The sequence below is a fragment of the Nicotiana sylvestris genome, chromosome 1 (assembly GCF_000393655.2).
Source record: "Nicotiana sylvestris chromosome 1, ASM39365v2, whole genome shotgun sequence".
In the NCBI taxonomy this organism is placed as follows: Eukaryota; Viridiplantae; Streptophyta; class Magnoliopsida; order Solanales; family Solanaceae; genus Nicotiana; species Nicotiana sylvestris.
This window is the reverse complement of record NC_091057.1, coordinates 181539445-181566456: the sequence shown is the minus strand read 5'-3', so window position 1 is coordinate 181566456 and position 27012 is coordinate 181539445. Positions and strand designations below refer to the sequence as shown.

Below are 27012 nucleotides of genomic sequence, written 5' to 3'. Positions count from 1 at the left end.
TGTCGTGCGAGTGACATAGACTATGTCAAACTCCGTGAGCAAGATCTGCCACTTTGCTAATCTCCCAGTGGGCATTGGTTTCTGAAATATGTACTTTAAAGGATCCAACCTGGTTATGAGGTAGGTGGTGTAAGCTTGCAAATAATGCCTCAGCTTCTGAGCGACCCATGTCAAAGCACAGCAAGTTCCTTCCAATAAAGTGTACTTGGCTTCATAACTAGTAAACTTCTTGCTCAGATAGTAAATGGCATGCTCCTTCTTTCCGGTCACGTCATGTTGCCCGAGGACACAGCCAAAAGAATTTTCCAAGACGGTCAGGTACAAGAACAGAGGCCTCCCTGGCTCAGGTGGGACCAAGACTGGCGGATTTGACAGATATTCCTTGATTTTATCAAAAACTTCTTGACATTCAACTGTCAATTTTATTGCCGCATCTTTCTTTAACAACTTAAATATGGGTTCACACGTGGAGGTCAACTGAGCAATGAAACGACTGATGTAATTCAATCTTCCCAACAAACTCATAACATATTTCTTGGTTCTTGGAGGAGGCAAATCCCTAATAGACTTTATCTTTGTTGGATCTAACTCGATGCCCCTCTGACTGACTATGAATCCCAAGAGTTTACTGGATGGTACCCCAAATGCACATTTGGTTGGGTTCAGCTTCAAATCATATTTGCGCAGCCGCTCAAAGAATTTTCTCAAGTCCCGAACGTGGTCGTCCTGGGTTTTGGATTTATTGATTACATCGTCCACATACACCTATATCTCTTGGTGCATCATATCATGAAAAATGGCAGTCATGGCCCTCATGTAGGTTCCTCCGGCATTTTTCAGACCAAATGGCATGACTCTATAACAGTAAGTGCTCCAAGGTATGGTAAAAGCTGTTTTTTATGCATGTTCTTCATCCATCAACACCTGGTGGTATCTTGCGTAACAATCCACAAAAGACTGTATTTCATGTTTGGCGCAGTTATCAACAAGGATGTGGATGTTTGGCAAAGGGAAATTTTCCTTGGGGCTTGCTTTGTTCAGATCTCGGTAGTCAAGGCACACCCGGATTTTCCCATCTTTCTTTGGTACAGGAACTAAATTAGCCAGCCATGTGGTGTATCGGACCACTCGGATCACTCCCGCCTTTAACTGTTTTGTGACCTCTTCTTTAATCTTGTCACTGATATCAATTTTGAACTTCCTCTGTTTTTGCTGGATAGGGGAATAATCGGGGTAGGTTGGCAACTTATGGACCACTAAATCGACACTTAATCCTGGCATGTCATCGTATGACCAAGCAAACACATCTTTGAATTCAAACAAAAGTTGGATTAATGCGTCCTTGGTTCTTTCATCTGTATGAATGCTTATCTTGGTTTCTTTGACTTCTTCAGAGCTACCCAAATTAACCGGCTCGGTTTCATTTAAGTTTGGCTTAGGTTTATTCTCAAATTGTTCCAATTCTCGATTTATTTCCTTAAAAGCCTCTTCTTCATCATATTCCGATTCTTGGTTCATTATTTCGCGGTTAGACAGCGTGTTTGGATCTGGGCATGAAGTCTGCAAGCATGTCATGTTATTTAAAGCCACATTATTAGAGCTGAAAGAAAAAAGAGAAAAAATAACAAAATCAGAAAGAATAAAGAAGGATGGACGATGAAATGTGATTTCATTTCTTTGAATTTGAAGATAACAGGGTTTACATTGGAAATTAAAAGACAAGAAACTAAAGAAAAATATCCGAGTTACACCCTCACATAACTCGCGATGTAGAAAAAGTGGCAGGACAAGTCTACCGGGACTCCCACCTGATTGGGAATGGCGTAGCCTTCCAATTCTGCAGCTTGGCATTGGGTCCCATATACAGTACCTCAGCGGTGCTTGAGCCCTCCCATGGCTGGACCATGTGGGTTTCAGATAATATCTTCTTCATTGCCCCACAGATCTCTTCAATTTCTTCGCCAGTAAAGGCCTCATCTTCTTCTTTCTTCTGGTATTTTGGCTTGACAAATGTTCTGTATAGATGCGGAACCGGCTGAGGCAAGACCCAACCATCATTCTTTCTATCATCTGCCCATCTTATATCAGCTGGAGTGGGTCGGAAGCCTACCCCAAAGAACTTTTCACTGGTGGGCAGGGTGATAAGTTCAACTATCCCTTGCAATGATTTCCCAAGTCCCTTCCCCAGTTTGAAGCCTTGTCGGATTATTTCTTTGGCCACCATGATTTATGAATTAGAAAGGAAGGGTTGGGGGCAAGGGTTTCCTTCTTTGTACTGGTTTGCAACCACAATTTTAAAATCCTGATAAACTATGTGCTCACTCCCCTTTCTTGCTTCAAGACATGGGACTGATGGGTCCCGATAAATTGATTGCTCATCTTCTCCGTGGACCATGATCTCTTGATCCTCATGCTCGAACTTCACCATCTGATGAAGAGTAGAGGGTATAACCCCCGCTGCATGAATCTATGGCCTCCCCAAAAGAAAGTTGTAGGATGTGTCCATGTCTAGAACCTGGAAGGTTACTTCAAAGTCTACTGGGCCAATGGTCAGAATTAGATCGATCTCTCCAATTGTGTCCCTTTTTATGCCATCGAAGGCACATACGCAGACATTGTTGGGTTGGATTATTTCGGTCCCGATTTCCATGCGTTGTAGAGTTGAAAGTGGGCAAATGTCTACTCCAGAGCCTCCGTCCAACATAACCCTTTTCACGTAGTGCGCTTTGCATTTGATTGTTAGGTACAAGGCTTTGTTATGTGCGGCCACTTCTGAGGGCAAACCATTTTTGCTGAAAGTGATCTGGTTGATTGCAAAAAATCTTTCTGTCATTCTCTCCAACTGCTCTACAGAAGTGTCAAACAGGCACATATGCTTCGTTAAAGGTCTTGATCAATACCTTCTGATGTTCGGCGGAGTTCATCAACAAAGCCAACAAGGAGACTTGTTCGGGAAATTTTCGAAGTTGGTCAATCACCTCATAATCTGCCATTTTCATGTTTTGAAAGAAAGGCTCCGCTTCTTCGGCACTCATGGGTTTCTTAAGTGGGAAGCGCTTTCTAGTAGCGTTGTTCACCTCTTCCAAATTGGAATACTTTTCAACAAGGTTATTTTCTTGAACTTCTCCTGGGATTTTTTTGCCCTTATAGGTCACCACCGTTTTGTTGTAGTTCCAGGGCATAGCAGTAGGATCTTTCATGGGCTTCTGTGGCACACGTCCAATAACTACGGGCTCATTCAGCCTCGATGGCTTAATTGGCCCCCACATTACATAAGCCCCCTTGGGCACATACATCTGGGTTGTTTTGTTCAGCTCAAATCTCCTGGGAGGACTCAATGTCATCTGCTTTTCTTTACGGCCTTGAGGGACGTAGAGAACAACATCTTTGGGAGGCGTTGCCCCGGTCTCAACTTCAATTTTCTTCTCTGACTTTGGAGGGGTGGTTTCTTTCTTTTTCTCCCCTTTATCTTGCTTCGGGGCAGCTTTTGGTTTCTTTTCTTCGTCAGCAATGGCAATGATGGCCTTCAATGCTGGGTCAAATTCCTTATCCTCACAAATCATTTCAATTACCGGCCCGTTGTTGTGGGCTGGCAGTGGGTTGTTGGTCACATTGGGAACATCTTCATCCCTCAGCACTATCTTCCTTTGTTCTATCAAGTTCTCCACGGCTCTCTTCAGAGTCCAGCAATCATCTGTGTCATGCCCTTCTGCCCCTGAGTGGTAGGCGCATCGGGTACCGGCTCTGTAAGCGGGTGATGCTGGGTTTTGCCTGGTTTGAGGAACAGGCTGTAGCAGACCCATTTGAACAAGCTTTGATAATAGGTTGGAGTAGTTTTCGCCAATTAGTGTGAAATTTGGCCTTTTGGGCAGTTCATGAGGGTGGAAATTATTTTATGGAGGATGGGGGTTGTAGTGGGTTTGGTAAGGAGGTTGGTTTCTAGGAAATGGAGCTTGATTTCTGTTGGCTTGTTGTTGTGGCCGGACATAAGGCTGAGCATTCATGACCGAGTATGGCTGAGGAGTATAGGCCAAGTCTTGGTGAGGGTAATAGTGTTGCGGGGTCCTTTCTGAGAAAAGGGATCTGGGAGTACAGTTTCTCCTTGCACCCGACACTGCCATAGATGTTTCTTCCTTTTTCTTTCCCTTTGCTATTCCTCCAGGCCCACCCTGAATGGCTTGAGAGGTAGCTCTGATAGCGGATTGGCTTAGAATTCGACCCGTTTTCAGCCCATTTTCAACCATTTCGTCAATCATGATAGCTTCAGCGAACGGTTTACCCATTGCGGACATCATATTTTGGAAGTAGTCAGCTTCTTGAGCTTGAAGGAAAACTATGACCATTTCAACCTCATCCATCGGAGGCTTTACCCTGGATGCCTGCTCACGCCATTTAACTGCGTACTCTCGGAAGCTTTCTGAGGATTTCTTTTTCAAGTTTGTCAATGAGTTCCTATCTGAAGCAATATCAATGTTGTACTGGAACTGCCTGACGAAATCTCTAGCAAGATCATCCCAGATGTACCAGCGAGATATATCCTGGTCCATGTACCACTCAGATGCGATGCCAACCAGACTTTCTCCGAAATAGGCCATGAGTAGTTCTTCCTTTCCACTGGCTCCTCGCAGCTGATTGCAATATCTCTTGAGATGAGCAATAGGATCACCACGCCCATCGTATTTCTCAAATTTTGAGGTTTTGAATCCCAATGGTAGGTGCACATGAGGGAACATGCATAAGTCGGCATAGGATACACTTTTCTATCCACTCAAGCCTTGTATGATTTTGAGACTCTGTTCCATACTCCTCATCTTCCTCACAATCTCTTCTTGCTCAGGAGTTTTGGTGGTCTTTTCTTTCCCCGCAGTGAACTCAAATTGGGGTGGTTGAGGGTAAGTATAAGTAGGAAACTGAGGAGGTTCCACTGGGAAAGATGGTGCTTGAAATGTGAAGGAAGATGAATCAAAGTTAGACCTGGGTAAAGCAGGTTGTGCCGTAGCTGAACAAGGTGGCGCGGTGAATATGTTTGAAGCCGCACTTGAAGCTAACACCTGGGGGCGAGACTCAGAAGGTGTTTCAGCAAAGTGGGCTGAAATGGTAGGATATCCCAGTGGGGTATTTGGATAAGTTATGGGGATGTTGGAGGTCCCACTTGTCCTGGGAAAAAGCTCAGGGAATCCAGGGATCGCACTTGGTGGTTCTTTTATATTGGACCAGGCGTCCCACATTTCCATCATGCAAAGATGCAGAATTCTATTTTCCTCAACAGTTGCTGACTCAGAAGTTAGGATGGTCGAGATCGGACTATCCTCTGGAATAGGAACTGTTGGCAGAGGAATTTCCGAAGACATTTCAATGCTTCCTTTTGACCTTGTGAAGTATGAATGTGAAGCCAGACTACCACAAAACCAACCACCTTACTATAGAACCTAACTTAACAGTAAACAACAAACCGGTCAGTTTGAAGCAATTAACACATAGGTAATCGCACGTTGGGGTGTGATGCACCTATACAGTTAAATGTGTTTCTACATGTTTCGCAACGGTTGCATGTTTCATCCCGGCTCTACTTATTTTCCCCAATTTTCTTTTTCTTTCCACTTTTGGCTTTTGTACTTCTCCTCTTATTCCTATTTTTCACTCTTTTCTTTCCTCTCTTTCCTTATTTTTTTTCGTTTTTCTTTTGGTTTTTCTTTGGCTCTCTTTTTCACATCCCTCTCTTATTTGAGTTATTTACAAAAATGTGACCGGATCCGATGAGGTTGCCTACGTATCACGATGCCGCATGAATCAGATCATTACGTAGTTCAAGAAAAATAAATGCAAAAAAAAAAACAATTTTTGGGAATTTTCAAATTTTCATTAATAAAACTCCTAAACTTTCTATTACAAAAGACTTCCAACTACTCATTTTCTTGGAATTTTAAAAACTACCAACATACTCAAAAATAATTTCCAAAATACAGACTCAATAAATGAAAAATCATGAATACATTAATGTTTCGACTTCTGGGGCCCGTGGGACATCATTCGGTCTCACGGGCCTACGTGCGAGATACCCTTGAAGCCGCTCTAAATCACTCATTATCTAGCGGACAAATGTCATTACAGCAACGAAGAAAGTGGTTTGAGTCATATCCTCACATGCGTGGCATTTCATGACGATATATTAGGCAATGGCTCTAACCCTCTCTCGGACAATACCCTTTTTCTGAAGTAAACGCCCGATTTGCTGATTCCGAGCTTCCAACACTTGAGTGTCATGATGATTTTGATTCCGCAATTGTTGCATATCTTCGTCCATTTGGGACATCAGAGCATAGCAATGTTCCCTATCGGCTTTAAAATTCCTGGCCTGTTTGTCCGCCTCATTTTCAAGGGTGGTTAGCTTTCTCTTTAAATTGGCGATTGTCCCCTCATATTTTCTTTTCATTTGTCGCACAAACTCTGCCCGCCCTTCTGCATTCTCTGCCAATTGTGCTCGGACTTTTGCTAGACTAGCCTCAGATTTTTCTAGGTCATCTTGACACTCAAGTACTTTCTTTCTCATACCGCTTATAAGCATTTCATCTGCCCGACTTCTTTCCAGGTTTCTAGCAACTATTCTCATTTTATGGATTTGAGCTTTGAGAGCTTCATTTTCCTGAGTTAGCTTTTTCTTTTCCCCTTCATCTGCGGCAGCTTGGATACTGTGGCCGAATTTGAGGTCTCTGATTTGTCCCTCTAATTTACTTATCTTGGCCCTATAGCTTTCTTCTTTTGCCAACCAGCCCCACTGTTCCTGCGAGTTGTTAATGAATTGTTGGACATTGGGTCTCTTAGCAGGTCTCTCGGGCTCTCGAGGAATTTGGAACCTTTTGCCAAACCAAACTATATAATTGGGGCCCACCTCACCTCTAGCTAGATCCCGCACCATAGTCTTGGGTTCGAGAAATCTGCACTCATTCCAAACTTGGCGAACTCTTCCTTCTAGAAATACAGCCTTTGGGCCCAATTCGACGACATGTACACTCAAATCTTCGTCATGGGGTACGGTTTGAAATCTTCCCAGTTGGCGCAAAACCCTGTGAGGAGTATATGGTTGGATGCTCCGGATTCCCATTAGGAGAAAGTAGCACACTTTAGCTAACATGTATACGACTTCGGTGGCAGTGAGTCATCCGAACGTCCACTCAATTTTATCCGAAGTTAAAGAACTCAAGTATGCAAACCAAGCTTCGGTACCCTCTGGAAATTCAACCCCCACCACTCGGCTTTCAAATTCTTTGATGCAATCCAAACCGGTCATGCCGTAGTTCATATACCCGACACGGTGGCAGAGATGTTCCAGTATCCACAATTGTAGTAGTAAGTTGCAGCCTTGGAAGAATTTCCCCCTTCTCGACAGATGGTCAAAGCTCGGTAAATCTCAGATAAGATCAGGGGAACCAAAGTGCCATTAGCTTTCTTGATTGTGACATCAACCATTCCAACGAGGCCCAATTCTATGTTGTCGTCTTTTCGCGGACATATTATAACACCCAAGAATGCTACTATAAAAACTAAACCCCGCCTTGCCTCCCATTTATCTTTATTTCCGGCATGGGTCAGACCAGTATTCGGTGCTTCGAAACCTTGGGGATTGCTATAGCGTTGGTACAGGAATTGGAAAGTGCAAAACCCTTCAGATAAATTCTCATCCTGAATATCCCGGCTAATACTCAACATATCCAGAAACTTGTGAGGAGATACTGGTCTCGGTAACACCGGGTACCGACTTCTAAAGTTTCCGCTAAGGCCGTCGTAACCCGCAATTTCCTCTAGCGTGGGTGTGAGCTCAAAATCAAAAAAGCGAAACACATTGCGAGTCGGATCCCAAAAAGGTATCAAGGCTTCAATCACGTCCAATCTTGGCTTGATGTTCAAAAGTCCGACAAGACCACCCAAAACTTTTATCACAGTTCCTCGGCTACCTTTTCCTGGGTCATTCCAGCACATATGGAGCTGTAAGGGGATCTCTTCAAGAGCTGCGAAGGGTTCATTTTCATCTGTGCTCATCCTGCACATTTATTAGGGTGATTTAATTTAAAAGGTTATGACTCATTTTGACTCAAGAAAAGGTTATCACTATTTTATTTTATTTTTAAATTTTCATAAAAAAACCGGCTTTGCAAATACGGCCTTTCAGCACTTGGGGGAAGAAGATTTTAACGTTGTGTTTGCTAAATGGCCAAAACCTTAAAAAAAACTACTTAAGGTGGTTGTTCTTGCAAAAACGGCTTTCCGGCGCCTTTTTAGGGACATTCAACTATTTTAGACAAAAATGACATCACCTTACTTATTTACAATCAAAACAAAAAAAAAATTGGTCTTTTTGGGTTTTTTTTTTTGGAATATTTTAATTTCCGCAAGAAAGACTTATAAAGAAGAAAGAAAATATTTTTGATTTCAAAATATATATATTTATTTTTTGGGAATTTCGAAAGAAGAAAGATTTTTTTTTTAATTTAGACTTTTATTGTTTTTTTTTTTGGAATTTCGATACAAAAAACTTCTAAAGAAGAAATAAAAATATTTTTGGAATTTTATTTTGAATTTATGAAAGAAATGCTTCTAAAAATGAAATATTTTTAAATTTTGAATTTTCTTTTCAATTTTGAAAGAAGAATGAAAATATTTTTGGATTTTTGGAAGAAATTAAAAGAAAATATTTTTGTATATGTATATTTTTTTTAAAACAAATAGGGTCTAAAGAAGCAGTAAAAGAAAATAATTTTGTATATATTATTTTTAAATAAACAATTAGTTTCTAAAGAAGCAAGTAATGGAAAATATTATTTTTTTTGGATTTTTTGAAATTGGAGTCTAAAAAAAGACTTTTCTAGAGAGGAAGTAAAGGAAAATATTTTTGGATTTTTTTTTTTTTAAATTATGGGTCGGAACCGATGAGGTTTGCCTACGTATCTCACATCCAGTGAGAATCAGACCCGCGTAGTTCGCCAGTTTTGACAGAACATGGCAGTCGAAAACTTTGGCTCATTTGGAGATGACTTTTTTTTTCCGGAATTTCGGCAGAGTTTCAGAATTTTCTAAATACCTGCCTCTCACTCCTATATTATTATTATTTATTTTATTTTTTTTGATTTTTTGATTTTCTTCCTCTGTTCTAGAAGCCGATCAACATGCAAGCCGAAACAAACAGATGCGCAAGTAGCATGTAAGATGCATCAAGATGGTCTTTTTCATTTGGGTACACCTGTCCTAGACAGACCCAACCCCTGTGTTGAGTCTCCAAGGTCAAATGCACATGATGCAAACAAATGTTCCTACTAGGGATCCGGCATGAGGCTTGTTATACTAGGTTTAAAAACCTGGGTTTATTGTTCTATACCTGGCTTACCCGAGCGGACAGCTGGAGCCGGGGGGGGGGGGCAGCGTACCAGGAATACATAAGCTTCACCGGCTTTGCAACTTGTCCGAATCTCGTTCTAAAATTGGGATAAGACTCTAACAAAAAAGAAGTCACACAAAGTGCACACTTCCCAGATGATTTAGAAGACTCTGAGAGAGGAGGGTTTCGTAGCAATTTATATACAGTCCAAACAATATCAAAGCGGTAAAAGCGGCATTTAGCACATTAGGCTCAACATGTAAAAATCAGATAAAACAAGCCAACTATAACAGTTATTTTAAGCTCGAATTCTTGAACCCTGAACCGAAGTTTTGGGTTTGGATCCCCAGCGGAGTCGCCAGAGCTGTCACACCTCCTTTTTACACACCCGAAGGTATATAAGGGAGTTTTTCCAATTTAAGTGACATTATTCGAAATGGGATTAATTATTCAATTCAGAGTCGCCACTTGGGATAGTTTATTTGGTGTCCCAAGTCACCGATTTATTTTAAATCCCAAATCGAGGAAATTTCGACTTTCCTTTTGAAGTCTGCGAACCAGAAATTCTGAGTAGGGAATTCTGTTAACCCGGGAGAAGGTGTTAGGCATTCTCGGATTCCGTGGTTCTAGCACGGTCGCTTAAACTATTACAATTGGCCTATTATCTGATTTTTAAAACATGTTTCAACCTATGGTATATTTTTAACTTATTAGCCGCTTTTAATTAATTTTTTTTGGAAAAATTCAACGTCATATAAAACACGTATTGAACCACGTCACATGAAATGCACCCGCGGTCCACGACACATTTTATCTAACGTTGTTGAGATTTAGATTTGGGTCACATAAAATGCACACCCGAGTTTAAGAAATTAATTTTTGTAAAAAAAAAATAGCGTGCCTAAAGTAACTACGCACTTTCAAGTTTGCAAGGGCCATGGAAAATTCAACTAAATGGCACGCCTCGATTTCTAAGGATTAAAATTAATTAAATGAGGGCCATGAGTTTTGAGATTTTATTTGGCATGGCGCGCCTCGATTATTCTAAAAGGATTGTATTCAATTTAAAGCAAACTACAAATATTCATGATTATGTTTCTTCCTAAAACTACTTTGAGATTATTGCAAGGTCATGATTTATGAATATGGAATTATTATTGAAGAAATATATGATTTGAGTTATTATGGACCTAATCACCCATGTCGGTATCAAATTTGCTATTGACTTAACATCCTTTAATTTGGATCCAAGCTATTACATCGTTCTCTCTCCATTTTGAATACATTTTCCTATCTTTCCCTATGAACTACAATCTCATTGAAGAAACTCATTCTGTCTTTCATGAATTCTATTTCTTGATGCTCTTCCTTCATTTTTTTTGTTCATATCTTTCAAGTTGGTAGATAACCAAAATATAATATACAAATCAAAAGGAAATACGGTGAAAGAAAAATAATGGAAACATTGGTTAAGAAAAGAATGAACCTTTTATAGATGAAGATCTTATGCAATACATATGCAGCAAACAACCATCAAATTTAATGTGCAAATGAACCACAATCAGAGACAACGAGCGGAAACCTTTCGAACCGAACTCGACTTCGACCACTTCGGGCTAGTATTTTGGGCTATCTTTTAAATTGAGTTTGAAGCTTTTTGATTTGATTTTTGGTGTGATTTAGCTCCTGTTTTTGAGGTATTTTTTTAAAACAAGGTAATGAATGGCTATATGTTTTTTTGTTGTTGAAAGAAATAGGTAGAAAGAATAAAACTAGTAGAAATTCTCTTTAGCATAGAAGAAGAAAATTTGTTTTCTCTCAATATTCTTCCCTCCTCTCTTCTCTTCTTTTCTTCAAATATTTCTCTTCTATTTATAGGAGAATTTTCAAAAAAATTCAGATTTTTTTTAATTGTTTAATTTTTTTATTTAAAAGAAATCTCACTTACATTTTGCTTTTCTTTTTTTATAAGAAGAATTACCACCTTTCTTTACTTTTATTTTTTAAATTCCAACTTTAATTACTTTTATCTTATTTAAAATCCCACTTTTTTTTACTTTTTTAAAAGAGAATTCCACTTATTTTACTTTTCTTAAAAAAATAATTCACTTTCTTTTACTTTTCTTTAAAAAATTCTACTTTATTTTAATTTAATTTTTTTAAAATTTTCAGCTACCTTTATATTATTTTTTAATTCCAACTTTCTTTTACTTTTTATTTTTAAAAATTTCCACAAAACTTTACTTTTATTTTTTAAATTTTTCACTTTTTTCACTTTTTTTAAAAGAGAATTCCACCTACTTTTACTTCTTTTTTTTAATTCCATACTTCCCTTTTTCTTATTTTTTTAAATCTCTCCCGAAAATTTTAAAAAAAAATAATATTTTTCGGATTTTTTATTATTATTTAATAATAAGAATAAAAATAAAATAATATTAATAGTAATAATTACCTTCTAAAATTTTGTATTTTTAACCTATAATAAAAAGTATAACAAAGCTAAAAATTTGTATGTTAAAACCCCCTAAAATATTTACATAGAAGAAGTGACTAAAAAAATTAAATATTGTCAAAACTTAGGTGCTCACAGCTACACACTTTTTGTGGACGAAAATAACTTTACACATTCAACCTTTTCAGAGTGTATCCAATACACACTACTTTTATATTTAAGCATCTCAGAAAAAGAGGTGTGTGCACCAATAATATAGTACCACGTGTCATTAATTTTGAAATGAAATAAATTAATGTAAAATTACAAATATACCCCTAAACTATTCTCCCTTCCATCCCTTTCTCTTCTGCACCGAATCTCCATTGACGCCGACACCATAAAAAATCCACAACTATCACCTTTCAATTATAAAGCAAAATTAGGAACTCAAGTACATTAATCACGAGTTTGTGAGTCCAGATTCAAATCTAAAGGCATCTCAAAACTCCATTAAAGTTAGTTATGGCCAAATCCATGGTTGCTCGATTCACGGTCATCTTCTCCGATAAAATAAAAGACTAGGTGTTTTGACAGTTGATTATGGCCAGAATCTGTGGCATTATTCAGTGCAAATAAGCAACCAAAGTGATGAAAGCGCAAGCAACAAACAACAACTTTATAAAAATGGCATGTAAATAACAAATAAAATCAGTTAATTCTCGGCATCTTTTGGCTCATCTCTAATATCCCTCAACACCAAATTAATATTCTACCACATTAAATTTGTGTTCTTAATTTGTTACTACTTAATTATGATTCAAACCCATATCTATAGAATTCTCTTAGATATAGATTTCTTTTAACTTTCTTTATCAATTTCTTCCAAAGCCCTTTTATATTATTGTTATTCTTAAAATAGTGGACAGAGAAGATGGTGGAAAAGGGGTGGGGAAGAAGATGAAAATGGGAAAGGAGGAAGGTCAACAACAAATTGATAGGGGCGGGATTCTGGGGAAGAAGAACACGGAGGGGTGAGTTAAAGTGAAGGGAAACAAAATAATTTTAAAAAGCAAAAATTTAAAATTTTAACACGTGTCCTCTAAGTAAGAATTGGGATAAAAATTTCTACAGTTTAACGCGCTTATAATTTTTGTTAAACACGCGCGTGCCACGTAGCAAAAGTAGTGTGTATTAGATATACTCTGGAAATGTTGAGTGTGTAAAGTTATTTTCGTCCACAAAAAGTATATAACAGAGATTTGGTTCATAGTTAAGGTGCTAGCTTATGTATTTTGCCAAAAAATTAAGAATTTACTAAAAGGATCAAAAAAATTCTTTTTTGTGTTTGAGTTGGCAAGAATACTATTGAGTATTTTTGATGATAAAAAATGAATCCAAGTATAATAAAATGGGTGGATGATAGGGACTCAGATGAGTTGGGTTATAAGATTATGGGTGGATTTTAATTTTATTTATAAGAAATACACGTGGCAAGCTTAAAAATGCCACATGAATATTTTAAAAGGTCAAAATTTATCATTCATGTTTTGTTAGTTTCAAGGGTATATGTAAGTTAAAAATAAAACGCTAAGAGTATTTTTAGACCAAAAGGTTAATTGAGGGCATTTGTGATCCATTTTCACTACGTGATGGGCATTTTTGGCCATTTATGTAGTATAAATTATAAAGTGATTATGTAGTATAAATTATAAAGTGAATATGTAATAGTACACCTAAATAAAAAGTATTTAGTTGTCAAAAACTTAATACTCCCTTTAATTTAATAATTAATAATTTCACCAACTACAACTAAAACAGATCATATGATTTTGCTAGTCTAATTCGAGAATATTGGAATATAATGTACAACGAAATAAAATTTACACTACCACATATATACTATTTATATTCAATAATTGGTTTTAGCATCTTAATCATTTTGTTTTATTTTGTGTTGTACTTTTTTTATTTTTTAAAAAGGGAATAACATATTTTTATATTAGAAAAGTCGTAACTTTAAATTTTTTATTTAATTTTAATCTTATTAATATGCTCTTATAGCCATAAAAACTGCATGGCATGTTAAGTATCCTATGAAATGGAGAAAGTAATTTTGTTTCAAATGCATCCAGTGGAAATACTAGTATATGGTTGGTAAAGTGGTAAATACTCGTTTCTTCATAGTAAAAAAATATTAAATCGCATAATTATTAAGGGAATAATTTGAAAAGCCTAATGGTTCCAAGTGCAAATTATATTGGTTTCTCGTACTCAAGTATAGTTTTGACTAACTTCTTGGGTTTTAGTGAAAAATCAAAACCCCTTCTTCTTTTCACTACTACTAGTATTAGCTTAGCTTAGAACTATAACGAGATATTTACAGAGCTTTATCCAAATTCGAATTTCCTCCATTGAAGATGCTTTGTGAGCTTCATCACCATCATTTCTCTTTCACTCCACAATCCATAAAACAACATCAAACTACTCTACACACCATTATACACTTCTCTCCAAAAAAACATCGTCTTTTTCCCATTTTTTCCACCCACCACCCCAACCAGCAACCCCACCACCTTAAAAACCAAGAATCTGATACCAACACCACCACTACCTTAAATAATGAAAAGGGTGTCACTCGAAAACACAATTCAAAATCCTCAGCTTTACTCCTCCGTTACCTCTCATCAAATGATAATAAACCGGAAGCATACCAGGAACCGGTTCCCGGTTCAGCTGAACCGGAGAAACAAGAATGTGCTGTACTAGAAGAAGATAAAGAGAAGGTTCTAGAAATGTCATTAATAAGGAAAAGAACCCCTCAGTTTCCAGGTTCTATTTATGTTCAATCAAATATCTACTCTTTGTTTGATCCTAAAAAAGGAAGTCGCTTTAATGATGATGATGATGATGATGAGATGTTAATTAAGGCACTTGAGATAAGGAGGAAAGTGACAGTTGAGATTTTTAAAGAAGCAATGAGAAAAGGCAGATTTGGGATTACATATTCGACCAATTTGGTTTCATATTTGGATGATTTTATAGATTATGTGATGATTCAAGCTGCTTCTATGAAACAAATGCCTGAGTTCTTGGATTCGTCGTTCAATGTTCGTGCTAGAGCCTTCATAGATGAGTCTGGCATCGTGCCAATTGTGAGGTACAACAGATTATGCACATTGAATTTTGACTTCACACATTTTGCTCATTGAGTTCAATAATAAAAACTAATCCTTGCATTATTTGCATCGTAAATACGACGTTTGGTGTCTGGTATAAACCTCTGCAGTACTAATACAACTTCTGTTTTACGTTACAAGAATCTATATATAACTAGGGATAGAATATAGAATAAGAACATGTGTCATGAGAATATTAGGAAAGGTTAGTTTCTTCACTTAAGTATCACAATCTCTGTATGACAATTCATGTATTATTATTCATCAAATAGCAATTTCATGCATTATTTACCGTGTAAGGATCCATGTATTACAAACATTGCATAACTAGTGTGTGAATCAAACTACTCCTACATATCTTGCAGGTGGTTGAAACACAATGCATTGTCATATCCGCAAATTGCGAACCTCATTTGCAAGTCCAGAGGAGATCTTGAATCCATAAGACGTTTGGCTGAGTGGTTGAAGTCGATTCATGTGAAGGGAAGATTTATTGGGCTTGTAATGATTAGAGCTAAGGAGAATGTATTAGGTCGGAGCTTGGAAGAATTGGATGAGATCGTCGAGTATTTGGAGAACAAGGGAGTGAAGAGAGATTGGATAGGATATATTGTAGGCCGATGTCCTGAAATTTTGTCCTTCACCACCGAAGAACTAGAGTGTCGTACACAGTTCTATTTTGATATGGGAATGGATAAGAAGGATTTTGGAACAATGGTTTTTGATTATCCTAAGGTGCTTGGCTACTTCTCTATGGAAGAGATGAACCAAAAGGTGTCTACTTTAACTCATTTCCTCATAATATTCGTTAGATATATGTGCTCTCTTGTGTTGTTTTTCCCTTTTGTGGTGTAAAATGAACTGAAGAATCATCTAGTTAATGTCTACGGCATGTCACTTTGGTGATTTAAATTTTAGACTGAAAGCTTATATTCCAATTTTTTCTTGGTGAAACATGACTATACATTCAGGTTGCATATCTTAAGGAGTTTGGCCTCAGCAATGAAGATGTTGGAAGATTATTAGCTTTTAAACCGCATTTGATGGGTTGTGGTATTGAAGAAAAGTTCAAGCCTCTTGTCAAGTACTTTTATTACCTAGGGATTTCAAAAGACGGTATGAGAAGAATTCTAGTTACCAGACCGGTGCTATTCTGTGTTGATTTCGAGAACACCATTGTCACTAAGGTATATTATTACTTTTGGCTTGTGTGAAACTACATTAGGTGTTGGGCCATCAACATACAAGTACTTAAACCTCAATCTATGAGGCAACTCGGTCTTTTCGCAATAATTTGAAGTTTTTGTTGACAACTCAAACTTCTGCAGTGCATTTTATCCGTTCGAATCAGAACGATATAACTAGAATTTCTTTTTTGCTTTAAGATATCTCCTTTCCCTTTTTGTTTTCCTTGCTAATGACTTACCTTCTCAATTGCTGAAGGTTCAATTCTTACGAGACATAGGTGTCCAACAAGATGCTATTGGCAATGTGCTAGTCAGGTTTCCCAGGTTACTCACTTTCAGCCTCTACAAGAAGATACGCCCAGTGGTCCGTTCATTTCCCTTTTCTGACTGTTTATATTTCATCTGAATTGTCTAAACAATGTTGGCCCTCTGTCGTTCTAGTAAATATTTGGTGATAGTGCCATGCTTATAATGGATCACATGAAGAACCTAAGCCGTGATTTAGGAATCAAATCAGAGTGACTATACAATTCTATCTCGTTAATGTTGTGTTGTTGGTTACATTGTTTACGGGCTGCCTCCTACTTAAAGAGTCGGAGCACAACTGATATTGGATTCGCTATCTTATAGGTCATATTCCTTTTGACAAAAGCTGGTGTCTCCCAGAAAAATATTGGAAAGGTGATAGCTCTAGGACCAGAGCTTCTAGGATGCAGCATTGCCAATAAATTGGATCACAATGTGAAGTATTTTCTTTCCCTGGGTATAACTCTCAGACAATTAGGTGAAATGGTTGCTGATTTTCCCATGCTGCTAACATACAATATAGACATCCTTCGCCCCAAGTATCGTTATTTGCGAAGGATGATGGTTCGGCCTTTGCAGGATCTTATTGAATTCCCAAGGTATTTGGCATATGCCATCAACAGAAGTGTCCTTCCAACTTTGTTTTTTTTTTTAACGATAAAGTGCAGTATGATATTCCGTTATTCTGCTGAAAGTGACATCTATTTTGCAGGTTTTTCAGCTATTCACTCGACGAAAGAATAGTTCCTAGACACAAGATTATGGTGGAGAATCGTATAAACTTCAAGCTTCGGTATATGTTGGCAAGCACAGATGATGAATTTAAACAGAGGGTTCAGGCTGCTGTTGAAAGACGCTTAAGATTTGAATCCGGCCTCATATATGATAAGGAGGCAGATACTCAAATTGATTGCTCCATCGAAAAGTCGCCTTTTGATTTTCAAACAGCTGAGATACTAGAAGAAAACACAGATCTCTCATCTTATTACAAAGATTTACCTACTGCACATATTCAGAATTCTGCATAACATCAGAAAATAGTATATAGAAAAGTGACATAAAATTGTGAATCTTACTTTTTTTTTTCTTTTTTTTCCTATTTGGTAGTTTAATAGGATAATATTCCTCAGCACCTGCCCTTGAAAGATTTGGATCTAAGATCACTAGATAAACAGATTAACTACTTCTGACAATTTAAGCCTGACATTTAAGTTGGAATATTAGAAACTTACAAAGTTTTCACTGCATCTAGGTAGGTTGCAGGTAATTCGTGTGTGCTACTTACCAAGAGAACTGCATCAATGCAAAGCTTTTAGTTGTATCTGTTATTTGTATCAGTTTTGCCTTTACTCTTATAGTTGGACGAACAAATAAAAGTAACTATATGTTTGCTGCATAAAAGAGTTTGCAAGAAGTAGATCTGCGAGCTATCATATGTTAACCCGCAATCTAAAGCAACCTCGGATTGCACAAAGTTTGCTAATCTGGTTCAAATTCATGATTGTACAAGCAAGTATTATGAGGGATTAAATGAGTCAAAATCCAGTGACAGCATCAAACTTGAATACAACTTCCATCCATTTGAAATATAATCTTCACATTTGTATCAACAATCTCAACTGTATGTAGAAAATTGTCCATCTACAATAAATTCCGGTGAAAGTTGTCCCACTGTAAAACAAAAAATGACCTCAACTAGCTGGCCCTGCAGAAAAAATCTATCTCAAAACAATCAAGAATGTCGACGCGTGCTAGAATGGACCCACAAGCCGGGAATGGTACGAGTTACTGAAGTCCAAGCCGGCATATTGGATTCTTTTTTAGTTCAGCTAGATCCACCTGCAAAAACCAACAGGAAGGTCAAACATTGGCATTGCCGAGAAATCATACCAAAATATATAGTTGATTATTTGCCAATTATACCTTGGGACCAAAAAGATCTCTGATGTTGTCATATCCGTAGAGAATCATGGTAGGCCTGGTGCACGAATACAAGCAAAATAAGCTTCCATGAAGCATGTGGACATAAGTTTATCTACATGGAATGAGCAATATAAACAGAGCATGTATAGCATAAGTCATAACTAAGAGTAGATCTTACGCCACCGGTCAGGTTTTTCAAATTGTAGATACATCCTTGTCAACTGATCAACCGACATGCAAGCAGAAAACTTTTATCCAAACCAACAAAGAGACCATCTACCCTGCCTCATGATTACTCAACTACGACCAGCTAATCAGGGTACTATAAAACTACCAACCCGTAGTTGTTCCTTTTCTCTCTCCCCCTTCTTCCCTGCCCCCCCTTCTCTTTCCATCTGAAGACATCACCAAGACCTGCAAACGACTGCAGCAACTACACCAAAGCCTCAACTAGCACGAATCATGCCAAGAATTGCATTCAGATACTATTGCACGCATTGCATGAGAGCACCTTAGTCATTGAGGCTTTGAAGTGTTCAGCAGTAAATAATTTGAGTACCACTAAAACCAAACTGACACCTTCTTTTTCTCTTGGGACCCCCTTCCGTTATGCCACAAAACTCTCCAACTTGCTTATTAAACATGTAAATAATCTAAGGTTCAGTAAAAATGCAGGGTAAGGTTGCATACAATAGACCCTTGTAGTTCGGCTCTTCCCCCGACCCCGTGCATAACGGGAGCTTAGTGCACCGGGCTGCCCTTTTTTCAGTAAACAATTTGAGTATCATTAAAACCAAACTGACACCTTCTTTTACTCTTGGGACCCACTTCCGTTATGCCACAAATCTCTCCAACTACATATTTCTTGTTATCCAAGAAAATTAAACTTTGCAATCTTTCTTGCTACAGTCAATGCTTTCAGGTAATATGACTAAAGAAAACAACGAATGCAAGTGTTGTTTTACTATAGCTATCAGTTTTCCTGACGGGTTAATTATTAATAAGTTCAAACATGAAACAACTCACAACTCCATCAACACCACTCAGCAATATAAGTACACAGTTAATTAAAATTTATAAATAAGAACATGATGCTGCTAACAGTTTGTGTACCTCTCAAGGGAAAGGCCCCAGGCAATAACCCGAACATCTTCTGGAAGCCCCATGGGAAGCAGCATTTCAGGCCTAAACATACCAGAATTGCCAACTTCTATCCATTTCTGTAAACCTTCATGGTAGCTGACAAAACAAAAGAAAATGAAATTAATGCTGAGTTGAAAATTTGTGCATTCGCGTCACGTATACTACTACAAACCTGAAAATTTCCATGCTGGGCTCAGTATAGGGATTATAAGCAGGTTTGAACCGAAGCTTGGACATTCCTGTAATTAGGAAAAAGAAAACAAACGTTAAATTAGCCCTCTAAAAGTTAAAAAGTCATGTAATTGAGTTGGACAAGATATTGCTGCAAGCTATATCTTTTGTGTGAAACCCAAAACTTGATGCAGACATTTCTGTACCAAAAATTGAACACAAGCAAGAATACAGCATAGTGTTGATTGGTACCTAGACGAGAAAAGAAGTCATGAAGAACACCAATCAGGTCACCAAGAGTAAGTCCACGGTCACATATTAAGCCTGGAATGAGAAACAATGACAAAGAGTTCATGCAACTGTTAATAGGAACAGAACGCAGATAAAAAACAAGACATACTTGAACAATTACCAAACACAACATAGTTTCACAAAGTATCAAGTTTGAATATGAAAAGATAGCTAGATATGACCTTATTTACACTACAGGATTTACACAGATGCAGAAACATGTTTCAGAAGTATGTAGACTAAAGGCTGCTTTTTGTAATTTTCTGTACCATCTTGGTAGCTTATTAATAAAGTTTTACCTTATCAAGAAAAAAATATGTAGACTAAATCTAACTCAGGCTTCTGCTAATGCCAGTGTTAAACTCAACTTGGTTAGAGATCAATATGCTTTCAGTTTGATAGCAGACCAACTGTACAGTCACTCAGTAAGTCATATAACAATAAACATGAAATCTAAAAATAAAAACAAAGGGGAAATGACTTGCTAATTGAAAAAAGAAAGATCTTTTAGCTGGTAGACAGAATAGCTTCAGTAACTTCCAAACATTAGACGGAAGCACCAACTCCCCCCCCCCCCCCAAAAGAAATCCTCTTCTTGAGAGCAGAAGATGTCAAAAACTCAACAAGTTCACACTAAGAAAAAATGTCGAGCCCTAAATTCTATCCCCCCAATGTCGTACCTATCACCTGTGAGCTATGATGCAAATACAACAACCAAATTTTGGTGTCATACTAATATATAGTACAAAACAAATAGTATCAAAAAGCCTTTGAATTATTGGAGATTGTGTAACTTTTGGTTTACGACATAACATTCTGCATTGCTAATTTAAGCTTTGCATAACTAGCACAACATCTAGTTTTCGGCATAAAACTATTGATAACTAATGCAGTGTTTGGTATGTCTTAACCATGCATTACTAACACAACATATGCGAGAATTTATGTATTATTTTATGCATTAAAAAATAGAATAAGAAATACATGTATAAGCATATCTAAAGACAAAAGCCCTCAACAATTGACATAACAATCCTTGTATTATCATTCCCCATATAATAATCCCTACATTACTATTCACCTAACTATCCTTGCATTATAATATTTGTATAACTAGTCTGTGAACCAAACTCATCCCTAATTGTGATACGTGAAGGGGTAGTGCTCTTTGATAATGTGGTGTCAATCTGTCAGGGTAAGCGATAGAAATACCTGGACCTACTTTGCCAACCTAAAACAGAAAGAAACCAAGCAATGCATCATACAGTATCTAAAGGAAGGCTCGTCATAATTCTACCATGAGGAACACAACCAATAGACAATAAATCAGTTTTGCAGGCACTTCAAGGACCAGTCTCTATTCTAAGCTTAAGGTTTGCTACCATAGAACAGCAAGAGGAGAAAAAATATATATCAAGGAACCCGTAAAATATGGATGTAACACGAAATTGTATAACTAGAAGTAACCTTCTATCTGGTGAAATTCAGCAAGATGTGTCTTATCAACTGCTTCATTTCTGAAAACACGATCAATAGAATAGTATTTCTTCGGGGAGAACGGCTTCTGCAATAAGACGTCATACGGATAATTAGAAACCTCACTATGTAGAATATACATGAAATATTGATTCTGGATACGGTAAGCGATTCGGACCTGAGCCAATGCACACAACATTCTTGACGAAACAGCAGTAGTGTGTGTCCGCAAAAGATTCTTGTTTGCTTCCTCTCTTTTCCAATCACACCCATATCTAAGCAAGAAACATCATTAAATACTGTACGTGGGTGTCAAAATCTTGACCAACGTGGGTGACACTGAATTCAGGATCGGCAGTATTATAACATACCCCCTAGATTGGTAACCACCAGATTCATGAACTTGTTTTACGCGCTCAACATAATCTTCTGGAAGCATCTTTGTAGTGGAAGGTACTACAAAAGTCAAGCAAATAGTTCATTAGAAGAGTATCAGATGAAGTGGAAATGTAAAGTCAAACTAACCTTTCAAAAAGAATGTATCATGGGAATCACGGGCAGGGTGCTGTTGTGGCTGGAAAAGTGCATCAAAGTTCCAAAAACTGCAAGCATGATCAGCCACATTAATGTAACTTCTTTACTGGCCTAAGACAAAAAGTAATTCTTGAATTTTTTACAGGGAAGAAAATGACAGTGCACAAATCACCACTAATTATATATCAGAGAAAAATCACATGTAAATGATATATCGCGTAAGATGGCAAGTGAACTTTAAGGTTTAGCATCAATTTAAGCTTGAAAGGTCTTTTTCCTAAAGGAGTTTGAGCTTGAAAGCTCATAAGCGTTCAGTAGCGATAGTTTACCATCTATGTTCAACAAATTTGATTGTTCACCAACAGAAGCTCATGAATGTTAAAAATGAAAAAATAGTACCAGTATTTGGCAAATGCTTTACAGCAGAAAAAGATAAGGTACTTTGAGACTGCATTATGTACTAGGAACTTTAGCAAAGAAAATGCAATAGCCAAAACAAGTATTTCTAATTGAGAATAACGTAGGATATTTTATTCAAATATTTACATATCAACCTCTTAACTAGAGCCATGCGAAGAAAATGTCAGTCGGCTCCATTTATTTGGACAAAAGGAAAAATCACCTAACCCCCTTTTCTTTGGGAATTCTATCTATTCCATCGATTATGACAGGCTCACTTGTATTAGGAAAAAACTAACAGAGGATAATAGCTTACCTGCTTTCGACATAATTATTTGTTGGCATCTCCTCAAACCTGCAATCATAGTCCACAACAAAGAATTCCCAAATAAATAACTGAATATATATACATCGACACATTCATCCACACACATATTCATGCATATATGCAGCCTCCACATATAGACACGGGAAAAAGGTCATTTAGCCCTACCCCATATTAAGAAAAACCATTTGTATCTGCCGCCTAACCTGCAACAAGATGGTATAATTTTATTAACACATGAGGGAATGCAATCTGGCCTCAGTTAGTTAACAGAACAAAATTAATTTAAACAAACAATAAAGAGAAATGGAACCAAAAAACATGCCTTGAGCAATGGATGAAGATAGCCACCTTCAACTGGCTGACCTTTAGCACTGAAGTTGTACTCTTTAAATTCCAATTCCTTCCAGTCCCCCCTTCAAAGGAACAAGCAATTAGAACTAAAACAATTTTTATTTTCTCAAGTGGAACCTTACACTCTTTAAGTAAACTATGATATGTTACATTAGCATTGGGGTTTATATAGGTCATGGTACAATTAGCCTATGCCTAGACCTACATACAAACAAAAAAAATGGCTATTGCTCCGGCCGGGTACTGGGCTATTATATAAGGCAAATAGGGTTCAGCGCAAGACCCATCACCCACCCAGCCTTGGCAATTGATACAAATTCCCTATTCAGGCATATTCAGAAGCTTTTGGTTTGCAAACTGTCACATTCAAAAATACTAGTTTTTCCAATAATTTAACTAGAGTTGAACACATAACTGAAGAGACCTAGTCATCTTTTTATGAGGCAAATCCTCTCCTATTGACACCTGTACTAAAATAAATAAGAAAAGGAAATAAAATTCAGTCCAAGTTCCAAGGCACACATTTTTTATCTCGAGAAGCAACCAAAAATCAACCGTCATCGAGAAAAACAACTCCATCAGTTAATTTATTAAACATTTACTAAAAGCAACTTCCAAATAATATCTATTCTTCCCAGAGAAAATAAGTCAGAAAGTTACCTCTGTAAGTTTTCCCGAGTGAGATCAGTAGCTGCTCTTTTCCTTTTAGGAGCATAATTAGGACCTTTTCTTACTGAGTGTCCTTTCCAAACCCTAATTGTAAAAATCAAATGCATAGTTAGGACCTTTTAGTGCATACTTAAGAACCAGCATTTTACCACGTATTAGGAAAATTGTAAAAAATCAAGTGCTGGCGAAAGGAATTTGAAGGGTAGATAATTACTGCTGAGTTATTAGTTTTCTTCGCTTTAGAGCATCAATATCCTCCTGATTGACAGCCTGTAATGCGTTGCTTGTTAAAGACAAATTGATTAACTATGACATAGTCAACTAGCGACAAAACCATAACTGGCTTGCTGGGCGGGAGGAGAGACAATAGTAAATATGAAGGGCGAGTAAAAGGTGAAGGTTGGGGATAAGATGATCGCTGAATACAGATTTATATACCTCGCCATTTTGTATCCGCAAGAGCAAATCTTTAACTTTGTCATCAGCATGTTGGACCTACATGAAGTTAACAAATAGACTAAAGAGTGGATCCCTGTAAAAAGTATTAAAAGAAGAACATGTAGATGTCAACTTCACTTGCTGCCTCTGCATTAAAGTTCACAGAGACCTTAATCAACAGATAAGGAAAGAAACAGTAAAACAAAAGAGCAACGTGCTATAGATGATCTAGATGGCAAACAATAAAGAGGAATAAACATAGAAGGAGAAATAGAAAATTTCAGGAACCACCACAAGGGAAGTTGAGGGACAGCTACTGAGCTACAGTTTAATAGCGCTGAATGTATGCTAGCAATGGCGCGTTATTATCGCAAAAGAACTGGTATTAAGCAAGTAATATTTTTCAGGCCTTCGTAATCATTGTGAGGCATGAGGGGTAAAATTCCTGTTTATTTGGCCATCCTAAGCAAGCGCCACAGGGGACCAAGGAATAGATAAATTGTTATTCATCATTTTAACAAGATGAAAGTTGAAACAAGCCCATTTATCTTCCCTCTTCTTCTTCCTTTTTTTTTTTTTTTGGGGGGGGGGGGGGGCAGAAGGGATAGTCCATTTACAGAAAGATGTTTTCTAGTGGAAGGGTCAGCAGCACTCACATACACTTCCAATCATTTAGCTAAGTAATGGCACCACTTGGGTCCTAATCTTCAGGAAGATTGTAGAGATACATTTTTGCAATTACAAGCTCAAGGGGATGAACTCTAGTAGATTATGATGGGGTTTAAAACTTTAAGTAGAGGTGAGGTTGAAATTCATCTTTTTGGGATAAAGTAAGGTAATTTTATTAATGTATAGTCACAAGAAGCTATTGCAGAGGTGGAAAGGTTCAATATATGATCCCAACAGGTGAGGTTGAAAATAAAATTAAAGTTGCAAGAGAGCAACACTACTGCTACCTATGAAAATGAAGAGTGTGGACGAGTTTACCGGTTGAGAAGCAGAGACGAACAACTCACTACTCTGAATGAGAGATGAGCAAGCAACAAAGAAGGAAAGATCAAACAAGGGGATAAACTTTTGCTACCGAGAGATAGGAACTTTTTGTTTTGGGGCAAGGGTTGGAACCAAGATACAGTTCTTTATCAAGAACAAAGGTACAGTTTTTATTCCAACAAACAAAATGTAGTCACAACAATAATGAGATTATAGAAATATAGGGGAGGATGAGGAAAAGTACACTCTTGTGTGTTTGTTTATTGTACCTTCCTTGAAACATGAGTCTTCGCCATCTCCACCCACTTGTTCTTTATAGCTTGCTGGCAACCAATTTTAAAAACTGCAGGATCCAACTTTTTCTGCATCCAGATATCACATTTAGTCAAGAGGAGTTCCACTAAACAATGAACACACATACCAAAAAAATGTAGTTTCATGAATCTTTCTTTAAATTATTACAACTTCCCTTTCTTTTCTTTCTTTTAGAATTTTCGTTTTTTGTCTGTTATAATTCTGTTCTGTTTGATATTTAAAATGGATCATGAAAATCACTTAGTAAAATAACGTAATCCATTCTTTAACGTAAAATGAACAAGCAACTAAAAACCAAGAATAACCTGCAACTCCTCGCGTGCAATTCCCTTGGGTGGTACTGCTGAGAAAAGCTGAAATTCCGGAGAACCTACAGCAGCATAGGTCTTCCCCTCTTCAGTAAGCACCCATCTCTCTCTCCTAATATCCTGCACACATTCAATAAATTCAAACATGTTTCACATTCATGAAAGCTATTTCCCGATGTTTCACAGAGATGTTATACATAAACGGACAATTCACAAAACAACCTAATTCATTCTATTCAAAGTGTAGGATAAACAATAAAATAAACTTTTTCCTCAACTTGCCCGTGGTGCAGGGGATGTCAGCTATCTAATAACTTTACAATAATTAAATCAACAGGAATTTCTCTTTTCAATTCAAATTTGAATATGCCAGTGAAAATTTTGAGAACTGGGGATAAATCAGACCCAAAACAGAACAGAAATTCAACAAGTTTGGCATTGAGGCATAGTTATTGTTGCAATAAATGCCCGCTAAACAAAGAAATTATTAAGCATACATCGTCAAATATTGAAATTGAAAGAAGAAGAAAATGCATATGAAAGGCAGAAAAACTAAGCACCTGAGCATCAACAAGTCTAAATCCATTGAGGCTGCGAATGACATTGACAATCTCATCATGAGCGAAGCCATGTTCGTCGGCGAATTTTCCACTATCAGAAATCTCATCATTCTTCTGAAGAAAAGCAAGAATGGCGTCTTCGGCCATATTGTCTCTGTAGGGTTTTGCTGTCTTTCTATCCTTGTCCCCAGCAGCAGTTCTGCAGTTGTGCAGTGAAGTGGGCGTTATAAAGTGATACCGCATGTGTTGTAGTTTAAAATATTTCTTTTTTTCTTTGTTCCAAAAACAGAGCGTCTTCCTAAATTTCATAAGCTCTTTCTAAATTTGATAACACTTTAGATTAAACTTACCATTTTATCCTTAATGAGAAATTTTTATAATTACATAAATACCCAAAGGTCCTTTTTGACTTGTTTAGAATCACAAATTTCAAAATTCTACATTTTTTCTTAAACTTAATGCACAGTCAAATAGGGTTACATAAATTAGACGGGAGGAAATATTCCTTTTTACAATTGGGTCTCGCAACCTAACGGAAGTTAAAATAGGGTGTTTTGATTTTTGAATGTGTTGTTTCTTATTTTGTTCCCCGATCCTTTTTGGGTGTACTAAAAATTTGAAATTGCTATAAGTAGGATTG

The 27012-nt window shown here is 37.2% G+C and overlaps 2 protein-coding genes across 2 annotated transcripts; one reads left to right on the top strand and one right to left on the bottom strand.

Moving 5' to 3' along the window:
- The first annotated feature begins 14158 nt into the window (after nucleotides 1-14158).
- Nucleotides 14159-17807, top strand: LOC104225286 (transcription termination factor MTERF2, chloroplastic). Its single transcript, XM_009777059.2, has 6 exons — nucleotides 14159-14961; nucleotides 15346-15754; nucleotides 15952-16167; nucleotides 16424-16531; nucleotides 16798-17072; nucleotides 17186-17807. The coding sequence occupies exons 1-6, from the start codon at nucleotides 14222-14224 to the stop codon at nucleotides 17499-17501; spliced, it is 2064 nt and encodes a 687-aa protein (XP_009775361.1). The 5' UTR covers nucleotides 14159-14221; the 3' UTR covers nucleotides 17502-17807.
- A 226-nt stretch (nucleotides 17808-18033) lies between these two features.
- LOC104225276 (phenylalanine--tRNA ligase alpha subunit, cytoplasmic-like) lies at nucleotides 18034-26624 on the bottom strand. The gene is made up of 18 exons (XM_009777049.2): nucleotides 26373-26624; nucleotides 25810-25932; nucleotides 25459-25551; nucleotides 24197-24253; nucleotides 23973-24028; nucleotides 23750-23842; nucleotides 23061-23151; nucleotides 22904-22941; nucleotides 22727-22765; nucleotides 22003-22079; nucleotides 21849-21933; nucleotides 21656-21752; nucleotides 21469-21565; nucleotides 19963-20034; nucleotides 19712-19778; nucleotides 19510-19635; nucleotides 18397-18451; nucleotides 18034-18312 (listed from the first exon to the last, which is right to left on the bottom strand). The coding sequence occupies exons 1-18, from the start codon at nucleotides 26613-26615 to the stop codon at nucleotides 18259-18261; spliced, it is 1563 nt and encodes a 520-aa protein (XP_009775351.1). The 5' UTR covers nucleotides 26616-26624; the 3' UTR covers nucleotides 18034-18258.
- Nucleotides 26625-27012: the final 388 nt, after the last annotated feature.